Genomic DNA, 17723 nt, shown 5'->3' with positions numbered 1-17723 from the left:
TCTGTGCCATATTTTCAATTTCGTACTGTGAACAAATATATACAAACACGTGTTGCGCGGTTTCGCAACTGAAAGTTAATATGCAAACGACTGTAATTAAAACTCGAATCATGAGGGCCGTAATGATCGCTGACTAATCAACATCTTGTGCCACTGCATGCATCTCTAGTGATTCAAATCTGATGGTACCATCAACTACAATGCACCCATGTCTGCTAGTTTCAGAGATTCTAGTCAATATCTTCGCAGAGGTCAACGAACGCGACGACGAAGAAGCAGCTAGGACTTTGGCTGCTCTCTGTCGCACGTGCCGCACCTTTCGGGAGCCTGCCATGAAAGTCTTGTGGGCGCACCTGGGGACTATAGTTCCTTTAATCAGATGTATTCCTTGTGTCAAGACTATCAAGAGTAAAGGGAAATCACCGGATGAACTCCCGATTTTGGTGAGCCCTCCTTGACCTCACTGTCACTACGTCATCTGAGTATCCCACGCAGGCCCTCGAAAGAGAGCTATCCTCTGCAGACTGGGAGATATTCCTTTCGCATTCACGCCTTGTACTCACTTGTGGTTATTATGTCTCGAGAAGAGACAAACATCCTGTCCTTAACTCGCCTTCGCATGATATTGGCATAGACGTCTTGCGCGCACTATCATCTCCTCCACCTTCCTCCACCGTTTTTCCTCACTTGCGGAAGATCAGATGGACTGACTCGCGGGAAGATTCTATCCGATTCTTCCGCCTAATACTGACCCCTACTCTCGAATTCCTTGATATGTCATCTATAAATAACACAGTCTACTCTGTCATACTCCCTTCCATTGGCGATGCCTGCCCGTCCCTAAGGATTATGCATCTTCCCAAATGGTCCTTTCTTCACCTCCCTGACATGTTCGACAAGTGGTTAAATCTTGCGTACGTGACCTCCGGGCCCCTTGCAGATGCCACTATCCAATCGCTTGGCCGGCTGGAGCATCTTGCAAGTATGGATATTTGTCTCCACAAGTTGCATGACATAAAGTCACTTGTTGAGAACCCTGGGTTTTCTACCCTGCGCCGGCTCGTGCTTCGTGCATACAACATCAACCTTGTCACGGCTTTCATGCGGCAAGTCAAATCTGTTCATCTCCGTGAAGTGAAGTGCTATCTACCACACGGAACAACCGCAGCGGGTATACAGGAATGGATAACAATTCTTCTGGATCGTTGCATGCCAAGAAGGCTAGAGATTCTGGAGATCGAAGACTATGCTGATGCCGGCGCAGATTTCCCTGGTCAATTCACGCTCACCCCTGACACGCTTCGACTCTTGTCCCGCTTTCGCGGACTCACAACACTGGATCTCGCTACTGCATGTACATACTCGTTGGACGATACCACCTTAACGCAGTTGGCCAGTTGTTGGCCCAGTCTGCAAAATATTGCGCTGGGAACCCACTGGGGTTGGAGACAACAGAGTGACGTCACTCTGAAAGGTCTGCTATCTTTAGTGCGACAGTGTCCCCAGCTAGAAAGCATCGGCCTCGTGATGAACGCTGTAACTACAGATATCACATCTCAGAGGCCGGGGGGCGGAATTCGGAGGCCCAAAGTCACGATTCTAAACGTAGGAGACTCAAGAGTCGGTGACCCTCTCGCAGTCGCTGCATTCCTGTCGGACGTTTTCCCGCGTTTGCTGACAGTCGATGCATTTAATCATTTGGGGGGCAGGCGAAGACCAATACCTGCTGCGAAGGAGCACGAAGAAAAGTGGAAAGAAGTGGAAAGACTTTTACCTGCATTCTCCAAAGTTCGCGCCCAGGAGCACCTTCCTGTGGGGCCAAGAAGGAAGGCCTTCTTTCTTGATGAGCTCTATCTAGCTTGAAGAAACTTGATATTAGCAAACATTTTGGAATATCTATGAAATAGAGGTATGTAATACGTGGCGGTGGCGGCTAGAGGATATTCTGACTGGTGACCAGTGACGAGCGTCTGTTCTTTACCGTATGGCGCGTACGCACGTGTTATAAATCTCCCGCATATAATTAGTTGATAAGTTATCCTGCCAGTTGATGTACATCGATCCAATTGGACAACTCCATGCATATGCATTCATACGTCGACGTGTTGGGCTACCCGACAGTCTGGTCCTAATTATATCTGACCTTCCTAAAGCTTATTCCGGAGAGTGTGCCGGACTCAATCTATTCCTATTCAAGTTCCATCATCGTTTGAAGGGGCTCTGAGATCTGCATATACTCAAGTACTCACGCCTCAAATACTAGTGCTTTTCCACGATCCTCTCATTATTTGTACTCTTCAGACCTTGTGGCGATCATAGCTGCATGCATCGTTATCACGGCGGGTGCCAGGTAAGCAGTAATTCATTGCATTAGTCTACCAGTGATGACCGGTACCGGCTAGACTATTGACGGAATTCCACCGGGATATCATGAAGTTTACGACATCGAAGTGATACACGTTGCAAGTCAATCAATACATGTGGTTGCATCACGAGCTATGCTGTTGAACAGAGCAACCGTTAGCCTCAGTATATGGTACAGGAGCCTGGTGCTCGCGAGACTCTATTTCTGGACGGCATGCTATTTGTATATATAAGCAGAGGGAGGAATCGTGCTGGCATTCCAAGACCAGGTCAGCCTCTTCAAGTCTAGGTAAACCCGCCATGGCGTCCGTTGTTGTTGCTGTCCTCCTGGTTGCTGCCGCCGTCAATGCACTTCCACCTCTCAACTCGCGACAGAGTATCACGGCTTTGACGACGTCGCAGATCGACCACTTCACACCATATACGCATTACGCCAGCGCAGGGTACTGCACAAACACGCAGACGCTCGCATGGAACTGTGGCAGTGAGTACCCACACGCGTCTACTTGGATGTATTGCTCTCTAATGATTCTGATGCATCGAATAGCCAACTGTAACGCCAATCCGAACTTCAAACCAGTTGCCTCCGGAGGTAATGGCGACTCTGTTCAGTACTGTGAGTGTTACTGGAACAGAACTTCGTTTTGAGTTGTGGTCTCAATAACTGAAACCAGGGTTCGTCGGATATGACCCAAATTTGAATACGGTGATCGTCTCCCACCAAGGCACGAATCCCTCTGAAATGCGAGTAGCTTCTGGCTCACAGAGACTATGTACTGATGCACATTCGGCAGTCTGCCCCTCATCACCGATGCTGATTTCTTTCTGACCACCCTGGATTCGACATTGTTCCCGGGTATCAGCTCGGGTATCGAAGTTCACAACGGCTTCGGAAACGCTCAGGCTAGGTGGGTACATGATTATGCATGGTTGGCTGTGCTAGTACTGTGCTTATCATTCCAAAAGTACCGCCACTGATGTCCTTGCCGCCGTCAAATCCGCCATGTCCGCTCACGGCACCACGTCGGTCACTATGGTTGGTCACTCTCTTGGTGCGGTGCATTTCTCGTGCTGGGCTGTTAGGCCTTGCGTTTATTAGGATATTCACAGGTGCCGCGATCACCCTGCTTGATTCTGTATATCTCCCCCTCTGGCTTCCTGCGGGAACGACCTTCCAGACCATTTGTTATGGCCTTCCTCGTGTACGAAATTTTCTCACTCTTGTCGCCGCTCAGCTAAAAAAATTCTGAACAGGTTGGGAACCAAGCCTTTGCCAATTATGTCGACGCACATGTCCATCTCACACACATCAACAATGAGGAGGACCCAATCCCCATCTGCCCCGGTATGTTCCTGGGCTTCGTGCACCCCGCAGGCGAGGTGCACATTGAAGACTCTGGCGAATGGGCTGCCTGCCCTGGTTAGTACACGCATCATGTGGTCTTATGACGGCGTACTGAATTGTTGGGCATTAGGGCAAGATAACCCAAGCACTCAGTGCATCGTTGGTGATGTCCCCGAGATCTTTGATGGTACGTATTCAATGATTGCGGTGTTCACTGATCGCGTTGCTGATAGAGTCGTGCAGGTACCGAATCTAACCACGATGGGCCATATAATGGCGTCGAGATGGGCTGTTGAACTGGCGCGATTTGAGCTGAAGATACCCCTTCTGTTTTGCATGTCACTTTCATTCCCGGTGTTGTATTTTTCCGGTATTCGGACTCCTTTGGTGAAACGTATTCCCAGAAGTAGCTGTTGGGAACAGACGGCTCAAACTTATCATTGATGAGGGATACATTAAAGCGGCCACCGGCATGAACCATATTCAAATTGGATGAATGATCAGCCAGAGCGTTATTATTCTATATCATCATGGATTAGTTCACCGCCAGCACGGACTAGCTCGGAGGTCTGTCAAGCCGGTTGGCAGAACGTTCTGCCCTTCGATTCAGTGGTTTCGTCCGCATCGAAGTCGTAGTACAGAACAGCGTAATTTACATATTCAATAACTTTCACAGGACGCAACTTGGGAAGCAATGTTAAAAACTGACTGAGTAGGACATGAGCGCTTTACGAACTAGGGAGTGTGGGAAGTATTGATGTCGGACATAGGTTCATGCAAGGTAGACTCGTGACCAGTCCGTCTATGAGGCAAACGGACTGGTAAATCTAGGTTGCATTTTCATAGTGCGCGGGTTGGAGTAGTAACGTGATCTTCAGCCAATCGGAAAACTGTATTTTTTGATGTGAATGTGAAATAATTTAAATTAATGTTTCTGAGTGTCACGCATGTAAATGATCACTATTCTGTTCTACAACATCAATGGATACGAACACCCTCATCCAAGCCGTTCATCGAGCATCATTACGGTGCTAGATTTTTTTTCTTGCTTGCTGATACAAGAATAACTTCCTACCGACTACATTGAACCTCTCAGTGAAAATGATATGACTCCACCAATGGTGGGAAGGAGCCTGGTAGTACCCTGAAACTCACGCGACTGGCTTGACAACTACTGTACGCAATCTATAGCTAATTCACTCGCGAAGTCCGTAGAACCAACGTGGAGCCTTAACGTCGTCCAGCTGCAGCTACCTTCAGGCCAACTCAGGCACTCGAAAACTCCACTGTCCGATTTTCGTTTAGCTTCTTGGTCGTTGCTTCCCCGCACGAAGAGTTATCTCAGTGACGTCCTTCGATTCTCAAGAATTGCATCCGTAAAATCGAGGATAACCACCAGCATTACGGTATGGTCTCGACTTGAAGCACCTCACTTACATTGACACACAGTGGGCATGAAACACACAAGAGCCCGGCCCTGTCAGTGGTGCGCAATTTAATATTCAGAATGAAGAGAAGTTAATAGACAAGGTAGAGGTCATCTTATAGTACACGGAACATCGCAAGTCGAACACGCGCGGTCGCATCGAGGACGCTTGACGAAGCTGTAGTCCATATGCTTGAACAGACAGGTTGCTTAGGTGAGTGATCTTAAACATCTCTTGCTCTTCCACATAGAACCTTGAATGACGAGTGTTGTGTATCAACTGGCACCTCTTATATAGTCGACTTGATACACGCGAACCCATAACGCGGCGGACTTGTGTCACTGACATGAGTGACTTTCTGATCACGATTCCTTCGAGCTTTCACCATTATCAGACGAATATCAGACAGAACCCTACACGTATTTGGTTATCCACGTCACTGAAATCCGCATGACCATAATCCATCACTTTCATGCGCCCATCTGACCTTTTTCACTGCACCCACTGACCTCCAGCCCTGCTTTATCAACGCGCTTTTGGCAGCCTTATCTCTTTGTTAATATTAGTCGCGGACAGCCTTTCCGCCTTATCTCTTGAGAAGCATTCTTTAAGGTCTGAGTTTGTCGTTCCGTCGTACAATTCCATCCCCAGCACGCACCGATATGCCACATTGGACTGCTCTAGTCGCAGAAAAGAAGCAGAGGCAGCTAAATTCCATTCCTCAGGATTGGCTGGTGACCCCGCCTCCTAGACTCTACCCTGGATGTCACTAGTTTTCCAGAGACCTGTGGGCTTTTGAATGCGAGAGAAATTGAGATCACCAATACTTCTGTGGATGTTTTGTTGGAGAGACTTGCGAGTGCGGAGTGGACAGCTATAGAGGTGACAACTGCGTTCTCCAAGAGGGCTATTGTTGCCCATCAGCTTGTGAGTCGAATTCCGATGCATTGCTTGACAAGATTGTATTGACCGGCCGACGAGGTCAATTGCTTGACGGAAATTTTTGTTGATCGTGCATTGGCCCGAGCGGCTGAGCTCGATGATCATTTGAAGAAGACAGGGAAGATCGTTGGCCCACTTCATGGGCTGCCAATATCTCTAAAGGACCAAATATGTATCAAGGGACTAGAAACCATTATGGGTAAGCACTAGTCCAGCTGCAGACCTAGCGCACTGTGATTCACCAGGTCTTAGGTTATGCGTCGTGGATTGGGAAGTACGCGGATAAAAACGCAGTGCTGGTGGACGTTCTGATTGAATGCGGAGCCGTGCCATTCGTCCGCACTAACGTTCCGCAGACACTCATGGTGAGCACATCCCCAAGATGGATGCTACTGGTGTACTAGAAGCATCACCAGTGGCCAGAATCCTTCAATAGTGTTTTCGGCCGGACGCCTAACCCATACAACCGCTCTCTGACCTCGGGTGGATCATCAGGAGGAGAGGGTGCCTTGGTTGCCCTCAAAGGAAGCCCTCTGGGAGTCGGCTCGGATATCGGAGGGTATGAAAGGGATTTCCAAGTATCATTAGTAGTATACTGCTGACGACCCCCTGACAGCTCTATTCGTATTCCCTCTGCATTCTGCGGCTTATACAGCCTGAGACCGTCATACGGGCGTGTACCATACTGTGGCGCCCTCAACTCACTCGAGGGCCAAGACTCGGTCCCCTCCGTGTTCGGTCCTATGACAAACAGCCTCAGCGGGGTCAAAGTCTTCATGAAAGCTGTCGTTAACGCCAAACCATGGCTCAAAGACCCTCTTGCGGTTCGGAAGAAATGGGACGAAGACGAATATAATCTCGCAGACCATGGATATGGCAAAGATTTGTGCTTTGGGATCATGTGGGACGATGGCGTCGTTGTTCCCCACCCATCAAGAGGTCTCTGGAAATCACAAAAGCGGCACTCCAGAAGGCGGGCCACAAAGGTTTTCTCTCGCTCAACTCCTCTGCTGAATCATGCTCATTTAGTGGTAGTTGTTGACTGGAAACCCATCAAGCACAGATTGCTCCAACAAGTCACGGTCAGCACTTAGGTCTTTACTATGCCTGTCTATTCACCTACTGGGAACACCATGCAGATGGATATCTTGACCGCCGCTTCCACCGAGGACATCATGATCACGACCTCTGTCACAGGGGAGCCAATAATTGCAACAATGGAGCTGGACGATACAGGCTTCCGTCCGCAAAACAGCGGCATCACCGCATACCAGCTCTGGCAACTGCAGAAGCTGCGTCAAAATACCCGAAAAGAATACCTAGATCACTGGGAAGCAACTGCGTCAGAGACTGGGACAGGACGACCTGTCGACGCTATCATCTGTCCGGTCGCAGCATATGCGGCACCTCCCCATGGGAAGAACAGGTCAGTGTCTTTGTAATCCCGGATGTTTGAACGTCAATAAGAAACAATACGCAGCTACACCAATTACACTACCGTTTGGAATGGACTCGACTATCCCGCCACGACTTTTCCTGTGACTACTGTCGACTCCACTCTCGATGGGCAGGAGCCTCCCCATGGTTTCTATGATGATTTCGATCAATACGTGTACGAAATGTGTGAGTAGTGCTAGCACTGAACGACCTCTCAGTGATTTTCTGATGCTTAATGATTGATTCAGACGACCCGGAGAAATTCAAGAACGCCCCTGTTTGTTCTTGTTGGTCGGACTCTGGAGGAAGAGGCGGTCATAAAAATGACAGAAATTGTCGATGCGGCACTGACAGCCACAAAATAAGTTCAAGGTATACCTATCAAACACAAAGCAGCTATCAACATGTTGACAAATAAATCTACACCTCGGTCCAGTCTGAATAATTCGAAAGCTATAATTATTCAGACTTTTGGTGTTGGTTTGAAAACCTTCCGCCTTGCAGGATCACCGCGACAGCACTGACCCAATAGTATAGTTCTGTGTGCTGATCTACTCATTCGTCCATGCCACCTTCTTTATGTTCACACTGATAGAAGAGCTACGTATGCCTCATCCAGAAGTACCAGAGAATGGAGGGGGACTGCGAATGAGTGCTCCGCATAAAAGCCTTTTTAGACGAGTGTATTCCCAGCATCCACACCAGAGCCGTGGCATATAGGCAGCTCGACATGATATATGGATTGTCGATGAAAGCCAGCATAACAAGTATGTGACAAGCTGTCAACACGAGCCTCGTCTTGACAATGGATCCGATAAGGATGGGTATAGTAGGGACGCCGGTCTTCAGGTCGTCTTCGAAATCACGGACGTCAGTCATGACCTATAAACATAGTTCAAGTCCTGCCGATCACCATACGCTGCCTACGTACTGCATGACATGTACAGTTGGCGGTTGACCAGACGATCAGTTGAACACTAGTCCATGGAGACAGCATTGCGCTACTGAAACGTCCCGACCTGGACAACACGGTGTGGACAACGATGTAGGTGCCACATTTAAAGGCATTGGTTTACGCGTACAGGTCGCATCGATTCGCAGCGAACATGCAGACGTACTCTCGAATGATACCGTTAAAAATTGCTTTCATGCCAGGGATGCGTTTGATAACAAGAGTAGACGTGGATGTAAGAGGCTGATGCTCGTCTTCACCAGAGATCCCGATTAGGCGCTTCAAAATCAGCCCAAACTTCGAGAGGTTGATCGGAGTGGTCCAGAGCAAAGCAAGAACTACGAACGCTGCCGTGGCGAGGAGCGTCGAAATTGGGCATAACCATAGTGTCAGTCCAAGAAGCACAGCACTGGCAGTAAGGAAGGTTCGTGCATATGCAAACCAAGAGATAAGGTGTCGGTCTTTTGCGTCATTATGGTGATATGAAAATTCGTCCTTTTGGTCCTTGAGATGGTCAGCTTCAATGGCAAGGATATCCGACATCACATATATGATTACCTGCGAGTGAAATTCACCTCAACCTGGGGAAGTAATGCATTATACAGGGTAGTTACAAACAGTAGTGAAGTAGGGAGGGTGTGATATTGTGGAGATTCCCAAAATGGGCGATGTTTTTGGTGTTGTGGGGTAATTCCCACACTGTGGCCGGAAAATGCGGAAATATCATGTGTGGGAATATTGTGGACCAAAACACTCTAAGCTTGCTTGATGCTTCGTCTCTGACTTGATGCTTCACTCTCACAAGTTTAGAGTTATTTTTGCATCAAGGCTTGTGTCTAATCTGACATTTTGAAGCTTCAATACTACAGGTACAGGTGAGCATAGAGGCTACTCTAGTATGTAGACTACCTCCCCACGCGATGGGTAGGAGTCTGATGGTACACTAGATTTTCAGACATCCATGGCTATGTGCCGATAACATATGAGCCATATTTAGCAGGAGCAGAATTATGTCCTCCTATATATAGTTCCCACGGTTACCATGTCAAGGACTCATCAGTTCTCTGATGACTAGCGGGCGTACGTGCGCCTCCACTTACTTTCTTCAATTCCCTCATCCTCGTAATGGACGCACTCAAGAATATGCTGTCCCCACTGGGGGTGGGCAGTGCTAACGCAATACAAGACACTCTTGTACGCATGCGTCCGTTGAGGAGCAGAGAATGTACTGACGGTCAAATCTTCACTACAGAAACTTGTTGTCATTGGTGGGACTGTCGAAACAGCCAGAAGAGCCTCGGCGGGAGCATGGCATACATTCCTTGACTGTACGGAACGCTCCAGAGCTCACTGACTATCCGCAACTAATGTTTATATCTGCAGCCTTCTTCTTGACCGCACATTTCAGCCAGGAAGACTATCCGTATGACTGGTAAATTTTATTTACCCACACCGTGACCAAGTTTTTACCACTGTTTCTAGGCTTATGCACTGGCTTTCGAAGGTCGGTAGCAATTTGAACATGACCAACCATGAATGGTATTGACGCTAAGCGCAGCAACCGGCCTGGGGACGCAGTCGTGAATTTGAAATCACTACAAGGACGGTTGGCCGTAATGGTCTCACGCAGTCAACGACCGGTGACCTAGACGAGGAAGATGAAGAAGAAGATGAGGATGAAGATGCTCTCGTACACAAACGTCGCAAACGCAAGGTGACGTTCATACCAAGTATAGGTAGGGTAATTGCCACATATAGGTTCCACGTGGCTTAATCTTTTGCTAGATACGACTCACACCATTTATTACCGTGGCCATTGGCTTCGGGTATGTGATACCATGCTATTGCTGTTCGGTGATGTCCTCGGAACACTAACGTGCTTTGATAGATAACCAGGACCAAGCGCTACCCAGACTATGGTCATGGCTCGGCCCTGAAGATTAGGCCAGTTCTTTTTTCTTCTTTTTCTTTTGTCATAGTGTTCCTTCAGCATGCTCATCGCCCTGCAGTGTGATCGCTCGCAACAATGACATTTTAAAGAAACTCGTTCTTGAGGCGAAGCGCGAGTACGAAAAGGATGCCGAACATCGCGTTCATATTTTCATGGCCGATACGTGAGTCTCGGCTTGTCATTAAGGTACAGACGTATCTCATTCCGTTCTAAGGACGTATGAATGTTGGCGCTGGAATGGAGCTCGCCAGAAGCGCCCTATGAGCTCAATTGTATTGCAACCAGGCGTTAAAGATATGCTTTTGGCTGATTGCAAGGACTTCCTGTGTTCTGAGGATTGGTGAGTGAGCTTCTAGAATCGAATTGCTATCAGAACATCAATGGCTTTTTACAGGTATGCTGAAAGAGGTGCGTGAGAGATGGTTTAACGTTGAAATCAGACTGACGCCATGCAGGTATACCGTTTCGCCGTGGATATCTATTGCACGGTGTTCCTGGAAGGTCCGTACGATCATTGCGTTCTGATTATCACCGATACTCACGCTCCATTGGTCATAGCGGCAAGACTTCCTTGATACATTCATTGGCGGGTGAATTAGGTTTGGATATCTACGTTGTCAGCTTGTCGTCAAAGGGGTAAGACTCGCTTGAGCCACTGAGTAACCGACTATTAATGTTTTGCCAAAATTAGGATGAGTGATAATACGCTGACAACATTGATGGGTCATGTACCATCCAGGTATGTTTCACTGTTATCGAAGGTCATTTGCCGGTGTTCATTTTATTCTCATAACCAGATGTATTTTGCTTCTTGAAGATCTGGACGCCGCGTTCACGCGCTCCGTCAGTCGTGATGCATCATCAACCGGCGCTCCCACAGCATCTAACACCAGTAGCACTGCGAATGAGACTAACGATGGATCAACATTGAGCTTGAGTGGACTTTTAAACAGCCTCGATGGTGTCGCCGCTGCAGAAGGCCGGTGGGTCGCATAACTTCCCTCTGAAACCTCGCCACTGATGTAACTTACAGACTCCTTTTTGCTACGACCAACCATATTGAGCGCCTTGATCCAGCTCTGAGCCGTCCAGGCCGCATGGATGTCTGGGTGAACTTCACACATGCGACGAAATGGCAAGCTGAAGGCATTTTCAAATGCTTCTTCCCCTCCAAGCCCGCTGGTGGTGCTGCCAGTGCATCTCCATCTGAAGAGTTGTCCCAGAACGTTGACGCCTCCCAGAAAAACCTCCCCCTGCTAAAGCGAAAGACGCCTAGTCACACTATTCCTGTGCTTGATGAGACTGAGATTTCTGAGCTTGCTAAGCGTTTCGCAGATGCTATCCCTGAGAATGAGCTAAGCGTAAGTTTTCGGGGTCGATGATACATTCGCGACTGACACCATTCCAGGTTGCTGCGCTTCAAGGTTACTTGTTAAAGAACAAGGTCCGCCCACGCGAATGCGTTGATGAAGTTGCGCAGTGGTACGTTGACATACCTTGAGAAGTGCATCATGACCTCAACTATCTTGCAGGGTCGTTGAGGAACGCGAGACGCGTGAGAAGCTCAAGAAAGAAAAGGCGGAAGTACGTATGGCACAATATCTGCGTGACGGTTTATGCTGAATTTTTTCAAGCGCGAGGCGAAGGAGAAGGAGGAAGTAAGTTCCTGTCATTCAATTGGTCCTGTTGCAATATCTGATACCATGGGATAGGCCGAGGAGAAAGAGCGTAAGGAGGTACCGTAATTCAGTCCCGTTCCGTTGGATGATATCACTCACACAGTGTTTTAGAAAGAAGAGCAGGCTGTCAAGGAGGTAATGCCTTTCTGTACTTGATTATGCGCGTCCTGATGGTGAGACAATTCTAAAGCAAGAAGACAAGGAGGTCAAAGAGAAGCTTGGGGGGGAAGAGCGTGTTAAACCCATCATCAACAATAACCCTTCAGGACCTCCGGCTTCGATCCCTGCAAGCCAACCGCAAGTCAATCTAGCCGATCTACCACCTAATTTCATGTCTTCGGATTTCATCCAATCTATGTCAGCATTGGAGGATTTAGACCCATCCATGTTTCGGACAGACTTTGAGCAAGACTTCCGTGAATGGTTCGATCCAACCGGCGTGGACCTCAAATGAACGGAGGATGGAAGATATCATCTCGGAGCCACGTGTTTGCGTCGTTGCTCTTGCTTTTCGAACATTTTTACCTGGTGTTCATTTCAGTTCATACGTGTACATAGTTTGTGCGCTGACCCCTTGTTTTCTCTCTCTTCACGCGGAATCATGATGTCTTATTTATCGCAAAAGCTGCAGTGTGTAGTGACATCTTGGTTCTTCCGGTTTAGATAGCTTATTTTTGTCGTCGACTTGTTGTGGTAGTTCCACTTGCTGTTTGTTACTCGCTCGGTCCCCATCTCATCTTGCTGCATGTATAACTAATCTCATCATGATCTGCTTCTCGTTCATCCGTGTTTCGTACTCAGGACACCGTCGCTTATGAAGATCGGGAGAAGCAGTTAAAAGTGTACGACCGAGACGTCCGTTCTATCTATCAACAGGCTGTGTAGCGCAGTATTCGTGCTGCTGAAGTGTTGTGCTGCGACGTTCAGGCTTGCTAAAGAGCAAGTTCCTTCAACAGAGTTGGATTATCTTGTATGATATTCAACCCACCTGCTCCGATGCTGCTCTCGAATGTTGTGGGTGTCCAATACCACCACGAACGATAGCAAGAGAGGATTACTGAAGCACTCGTGACGCCGAGCCCAAGGTCTCATGATCGTTTCAAGATGCCTAGGCTTCGTACCGGCGATGACAACCCTTCATCAGGAAAAAGCCAAAATGGTGGGAGTCCTAGTGACGGCAATATAGTACTACATAGCCACGATAGTGATATGTAGGCAACCAAGTTACTATATAGCTCTATGTACTTCATGTAGCCGAAGCCTGGGCTATGTAGAGCTACAGGAGGCACCAGGAGTAACATTTAGCCCTGTAGCACCTGTAGTACACAGTAGTATAGGTAGTATTATGGAGTACCGTAGTCTAATTAACCATAACGGAAATACAAAATGTATCAAGGTCGATAAAGGTATTCAAGTAGAAATCACTTGCTATCTCATAGACATTTGCACTCGTCCACCCGGGGTCAACAGATTGACCCATCTTCGGAATAAGGTGACATGGACGAACAATTTCATCAACATGTATTACAGCTGCATTCCGGTGCAGTTGACGAGTCGAACGTGACACGGTGGTTATCTGTTTATACTCTTGTCATTGAACTATATACAGGCTTTGAAATAGGGCATCACCAGGGAAGATTAGTTCTAGTTGAATTTTTTTGCATTACAATTATCACATTATTTCGCTACATACTACTTACTTGGTTGCTTGTACTCCATGTGTCGCTTGTAGATTTTGTAATGGAGTCTTGTGTGTCTGTGATGCATGTGTGGTCTTGTATGATCTTGTTTTTGTTGTGGCGCTCTGTCGCCAAATCAGTAGTTTGCTGATGGTCATGACTGACGTCCGTGATTTCAAAGACGACCTGAAGACCGGCGTCCCTACCATACCCATCCTTATTGGATCCGTTGTCAAGACGAGACTCGTGTTGACAGCTTGTCACATACTTGTTATGCTGGCTTTCATCGACAATCCATATATTATGTCGAGCTGCCTATATGCCACGGCTCTGGTGTGGATGCTTGGGTATACACTCGTCCAAAAAGGCTTTTATGGGGTGCACTCATTTGCAGTCCCCCTCCATTCTCTGGTACTCCTGGATGAGGCATACTTAGCTCTTCTATCGGTGTGACCATAAACAGGGTGGCATGGACGAATGAGTAGATCAGCACACAGAACTACACTATTGGGTCAGTGCTGTCGCGGTGATCCTGCAAGGCGGAAGTTTTTCAAATCAACATCAAATGTTTGAATAGTTATAGCTTTCGAATTATTCAGACTGGACCGAGGTGTAGATTTATTTGTCAACATGCTCACGACTGCTTCGCGTTTGATAGGTATACTTGAACTTATTTTGTGGCTGTCAGTGCCGCATCGACAATTTCTGTCATTTTTATGACCGCCTCTTCCTCCAGAGTCCGACCAACAAGTTGCAAACAAACAGGGGCGTTCTTGAATTTCTCCGGGTCGTCTGAATCAATCGTTGAAGCATCAGAGAGTCACTGAGAGGTCGTTCAGTGTTAGCACCACTCACACATTTCGTACACGTATTTATCGAAATCATCATAGAAACCATGGGGAGGCTCCTGCCCATCGAGAGTGGAGTCGACAGTGGTCACAGGGAAAATCGCAGCGGGATAGTCGAGCGAATTCCAAACGGTGGTGTAGTTGGCGTACCTGTGCATTGTTTCTCATTGGTAATTCAAACAGTTCGCAATTACAAAGACACTGACTTGTTCTTCCCATGGGGAGTCGCCACAAACGGTGCGGCCGGACAGATGATAGCGTCGACAGGCCGTCCTGTCCCAGTCTCTGATGCAGTTGCTTCCCAGTGGTCTAGATATTCCTTCCGGATATTTTGACGCAGTTTCTGTACTTGCCAGAGCTTGTACGCTGTGATACCGCCGTTCTGCGGACGGAATCCTGATACCGCGGGATCTGCGTCATCCAGCTCCATTGTCGAAATTATTGGCTCCCCTGTGACAGAGGTAGTGATCATGAAGTCCTCGGGGGAACCGGCGTTCCAGATGTCGCTCTGCACGGTGCTGCTAGGTCAATTGGCAGTATAGTAAAAGACACAGCTGATTACCGTGACTTCTCCAAGCAGTCTGTGCTTGATGGGTTTCCAGTCAACAACTACCACTAAATGAGCATGATTCAGCAGAGGAGGTAGACGAGAAAAACCTTTGTGGCCCGCCTTCTGGAGTAGCTGCTTTTGTGATTTCCAGAGACCTCCTTATGGGTGGGTGGGGAACAACAACACCATCGTTCCACATGATCGCAAAGCACAGATCTTTGCCATATCCATGGTCCGCGAGATTATACTCGTCTTCGTCCCATTTCTTCCGAACCGCAAGAGGATCTTTGAGCCATGGTTTGGCGTTAACGACAGCTTTCATGAAGGCTTTGACCCCGCCGAGGCTGTTTGTCATAGGACCGAACACGGAGGGGACCGAGTCTTGGCCCTCGAGTGAGTTACGGGCGCCACAGTATGGTACACGCCCAGTATGACGGTCTCAGGCCGTATAAGCCGCAGAATGCAGAGGGAATACGAATAGAGCTGTCAGGGGGTCGTCAGCAGGATACTACTAATGATACTTCCAAATCCCTTTCATACCCTCCGATATCCGAACCGACTCCCAGAGGGCTTCCTTTGAGGGCAATCAAGGCACCCTCTCCTCCTGATGATCCACCCGAGGTCAGAGAGCGGTTGTATGGGTTGGTCGTCCGGCCGAAGACACTATTGAAGGATTCTGGCCACTGGTGATGCTTCTAGTACACCAGTAGCATCCATCTTGGGGATGTGCTCACCATGAGTGTCTGCGGAACGTTAGTGCGGACGAATGGCACGGCTCCGCATTCAATCAGAACGTCCACCAGCACTGCGTTTTTATCTGCGTATTGCCCAATCCACGACACATAACCTAAGACCTGGTGAATCACAGTGCGCTAGGTCTACAGCTAGATTAGTGCTTACCCATAATGGTTTCTAGTCCCTTGATACATATTTGGTCCTTGAGAGATATTGGCAGCCCATGAAGTGGACCAACGACCTTCCCTGTCTTCTTCAAGTAATCATCGAGCTCAGCCGCTCGGGCCAATGCACGATCAACAAAAATTTCCGTCAAGCAATTGACCTCGTCGGCCGGTCAATACAATCTCGTCAAGCAATGCATCGGAATTTGACTCACAAGCTGATGGGCAACAATAGCCCTCTTGGAGAACGCAGTCGTCACCTCTACAGCTGTCCACTCCGCACTCGCAAGTCTCTCCAACAAAGCATCCACAGAAGTATTGGTGATCTCAATTTCTCTCGCATTCAAAAGCCCACACGTCTCTGGAAAACTAGTGACATCCAGAGTAGAGTCTGGAGGCGGGGTCACAAGCCAATCCTGAGGAATTGACTGTAGTTGCCTCTGCTTCTTTTCTGCGACTAGAGTAGTCCAATGTGGCATGTCGGTGCGTGCTGGGGATGGAATTGTACGACGGAACGATAATGCGCAGACCTTAAAGAATATTCTTCTCAAGAGATAAGGCGAAAAGGCTGTCCGCGACTAATATTAACAAAGAGATAAGGCTGCCAAAAGCGCGTTGATAAAGCAGGGCTGGAGGTCAGATGGGCGCATGAAAGTGATGGATTATGGTCATGCGGATTTCAATGACGTGGATAACCAAATACGTGTAGGGTTCTGTCTGATATTCGTCTGATAATGGTGAAAGCTCGAAGGAATCGTGATCAGAAAGTCATTCATGTCAGTGACACAAGTCCGCCGCGTTACGGGTTCGCGTGTATCAAGTCGACTATGTAAGTGGTGCCAGTTGATATACAAAACTCGTCATTCAAGATTCTATGTGGAAGAGTTGATGAAATGTTTCAAGATCACTCACCTAAGCAACCTGTCTGTTCAAGCATATGGACCACAGCTTCGTCAAGCGTCCTAGATGCGACCGCGCGTGTTCGACTTGCGATGTTCCGTGTACTATAAGATGACCTCTACCTTGTCTATTAACTTCTCTTCATTCTGAATATTAAAATGCGCACCACTGACAGGGCCGGGCTCTTGTGTGTGTTTCATGCCCACTGTGTGTCAATGTAAGTGAGGTGCTTCAAGTCGAGACCATACCGTAATTGCTGGTGGTTATCCTCGATTTTACGGATGCAATTCTTGAGAATCGAAGGACGTCATTGAGATAACTCTTCGTGTAGGGAAGCAACGACCAAGAAGCTAAACGAAAATCGGACAGTGGAGCTTTCGAGTGCCTGAGTTGGCCCGAAGGTAGCTGCAGCTGGGCGACGTTAAGGCTCCACGTTGGTTCTACGGACTTCACGAGTGAATTAACTATAGATTGCGTACAGCAGTTGTCAAGCCGAGTCGCGTGAGTTTCAGGGTACTACCCATGTTGTGTAATTCATGCCATACTACTATAGTGAGATCTGCGAAGAGATATATAATACTACTGCGAGGCTGAAAATACTTGATATAGATTCTAGAGTATACAGGGTAGCGAAGTTCAATATCCTCATTTTGTGAAATGTGTTATAACGACCAACTAAAGTAATTCAGAACGCCGGCGATCCACTACTATTTCGAGGGAAGGAATAAAGGTAACGTATTCCACTCGCTG

The 17723-nt window shown here is 47.9% G+C and overlaps 6 protein-coding genes across 6 annotated transcripts; 4 read left to right on the top strand and 2 right to left on the bottom strand.

The window, feature by feature from the left end:
- Window positions 1–117: 117 nt before the first annotated feature.
- On the top strand, window positions 118–2093 carry EDB91DRAFT_50575 (uncharacterized protein). Its single transcript, XM_041327508.1, has 2 exons — window positions 118–443; window positions 496–2093. Exons 1-2 carry the CDS (start codon window positions 183–185, stop codon window positions 1861–1863), a joined length of 1629 nt encoding a protein of 542 aa, XP_041180467.1. The 5' UTR covers window positions 118–182; the 3' UTR covers window positions 1864–2093.
- Window positions 2094–2623: 530 nt separating this feature from the next.
- Window positions 2624–4428, top strand: EDB91DRAFT_50577 (Alpha/Beta hydrolase protein). Its single transcript, XM_041327509.1, has 9 exons — window positions 2624–2848; window positions 2912–2980; window positions 3039–3108; window positions 3159–3272; window positions 3331–3416; window positions 3475–3566; window positions 3619–3784; window positions 3840–3896; window positions 3953–4428. The coding sequence occupies exons 1-9, from the start codon at window positions 2665–2667 to the stop codon at window positions 4003–4005; spliced, it is 891 nt and encodes a 296-aa protein (XP_041180466.1). The 5' UTR covers window positions 2624–2664; the 3' UTR covers window positions 4006–4428.
- Window positions 4429–5798: 1370 nt separating this feature from the next.
- Window positions 5799–7880, top strand: EDB91DRAFT_1235839 (general amidase; the record flags this gene model as incomplete). Its single annotated transcript, XM_041321373.1, has 12 exons — window positions 5799–5870; window positions 5920–6063; window positions 6118–6277; window positions 6331–6443; window positions 6495–6637; window positions 6695–6995; window positions 7016–7064; window positions 7114–7160; window positions 7218–7504; window positions 7559–7701; window positions 7764–7792; window positions 7821–7880. The coding sequence occupies 12 exons, from the start codon at window positions 5799–5801 to the stop codon at window positions 7878–7880; spliced, it is 1548 nt and encodes a 515-aa protein (XP_041180465.1).
- Window positions 7881–8115: 235 nt separating this feature from the next.
- On the bottom strand, window positions 8116–9010 carry EDB91DRAFT_1245386 (uncharacterized protein; the record flags this gene model as incomplete). The annotated part of the gene is made up of 3 exons (XM_041322537.1): window positions 8116–8397; window positions 8447–8534; window positions 8598–9010. 3 exons carry the CDS (start codon window positions 9008–9010, stop codon window positions 8116–8118), a joined length of 783 nt encoding a protein of 260 aa, XP_041180464.1.
- Window positions 9011–9539: 529 nt separating this feature from the next.
- Window positions 9540–12333, top strand: EDB91DRAFT_1115509 (P-loop containing nucleoside triphosphate hydrolase protein). The gene is given in 22 exon segments (XM_041317933.1): window positions 9540–9661; window positions 9720–9795; window positions 9806–9807; window positions 9853–9900; window positions 9940–9942; window positions 9954–9971; window positions 10026–10217; window positions 10258–10293; window positions 10356–10411; window positions 10477–10581; window positions 10633–10758; window positions 10813–10826; window positions 10874–10919; window positions 10977–11054; window positions 11110–11157; window positions 11216–11401; window positions 11452–11779; window positions 11827–11900; window positions 11951–12002; window positions 12053–12076; window positions 12131–12154; window positions 12209–12333. The coding sequence occupies 22 exon segments, from the start codon at window positions 9593–9595 to the stop codon at window positions 12251–12253; spliced, it is 1650 nt and encodes a 549-aa protein (XP_041180463.1). The 5' UTR covers window positions 9540–9592; the 3' UTR covers window positions 12254–12333.
- Window positions 12334–14446: 2113 nt separating this feature from the next.
- On the bottom strand, window positions 14447–16552 carry EDB91DRAFT_1235822 (general amidase; the record flags this gene model as incomplete). Its single annotated transcript, XM_041321370.1, has 9 exons — window positions 14447–14568; window positions 14632–14774; window positions 14831–15145; window positions 15282–15555; window positions 15596–15657; window positions 15715–15857; window positions 15909–16021; window positions 16075–16234; window positions 16289–16552. 9 exons carry the CDS (start codon window positions 16550–16552, stop codon window positions 14447–14449), a joined length of 1596 nt encoding a protein of 531 aa, XP_041180462.1.
- Between the last annotated feature and the right edge of the window lie 1171 nt (window positions 16553–17723).

The sequence above is a fragment of the Suillus paluster genome (assembly GCF_016628075.1).
Source record: "Suillus paluster strain FC165 chromosome Unknown EDB91scaffold_10, whole genome shotgun sequence".
In the NCBI taxonomy this organism is placed as follows: Eukaryota; Fungi; Basidiomycota; class Agaricomycetes; order Boletales; family Suillaceae; genus Suillus; species Suillus paluster.
Note: the sequence above shows the minus strand (reverse complement) of the source record. Positions and strands in the feature narration are given on the sequence as shown.

Excerpts from the sequence above, each read along its gene's own strand:
- EDB91DRAFT_1115509 (XM_041317933.1), top strand. The coding sequence starts at position 9,593 with ATGGACGCACTCAAGAATATGCTGTCCCCACTGGGGGTGGGCAGTGCT. Across the intron at positions 9,662-9,719 it reads ACGCAATACAAGACACTCTT|AAACTTGTTGTCATTGGTGG; the intron begins GTACGCATGCGT and ends TCTTCACTACAG. Across the intron at positions 12,003-12,052 it reads TCAAGAAAGAAAAGGCGGAA|CGCGAGGCGAAGGAGAAGGA; the intron begins GTACGTATGGCA and ends AATTTTTTCAAG.
- EDB91DRAFT_50575 (XM_041327508.1), top strand. The coding sequence starts at position 183 with ATGGTACCATCAACTACAATGCACCCATGTCTGCTAGTTTCAGAGATT. Across the intron at positions 444-495 it reads CGGATGAACTCCCGATTTTG|GCCCTCGAAAGAGAGCTATC; the intron begins GTGAGCCCTCCT and ends TATCCCACGCAG.
- EDB91DRAFT_50577 (XM_041327509.1), top strand. The coding sequence starts at position 2,665 with ATGGCGTCCGTTGTTGTTGCTGTCCTCCTGGTTGCTGCCGCCGTCAAT. Across the intron at positions 3,273-3,330 it reads TTCGGAAACGCTCAGGCTAG|TACCGCCACTGATGTCCTTG; the intron begins GTGGGTACATGA and ends TCATTCCAAAAG. Across the intron at positions 3,785-3,839 it reads CGAATGGGCTGCCTGCCCTG|GGCAAGATAACCCAAGCACT; the intron begins GTTAGTACACGC and ends GTTGGGCATTAG.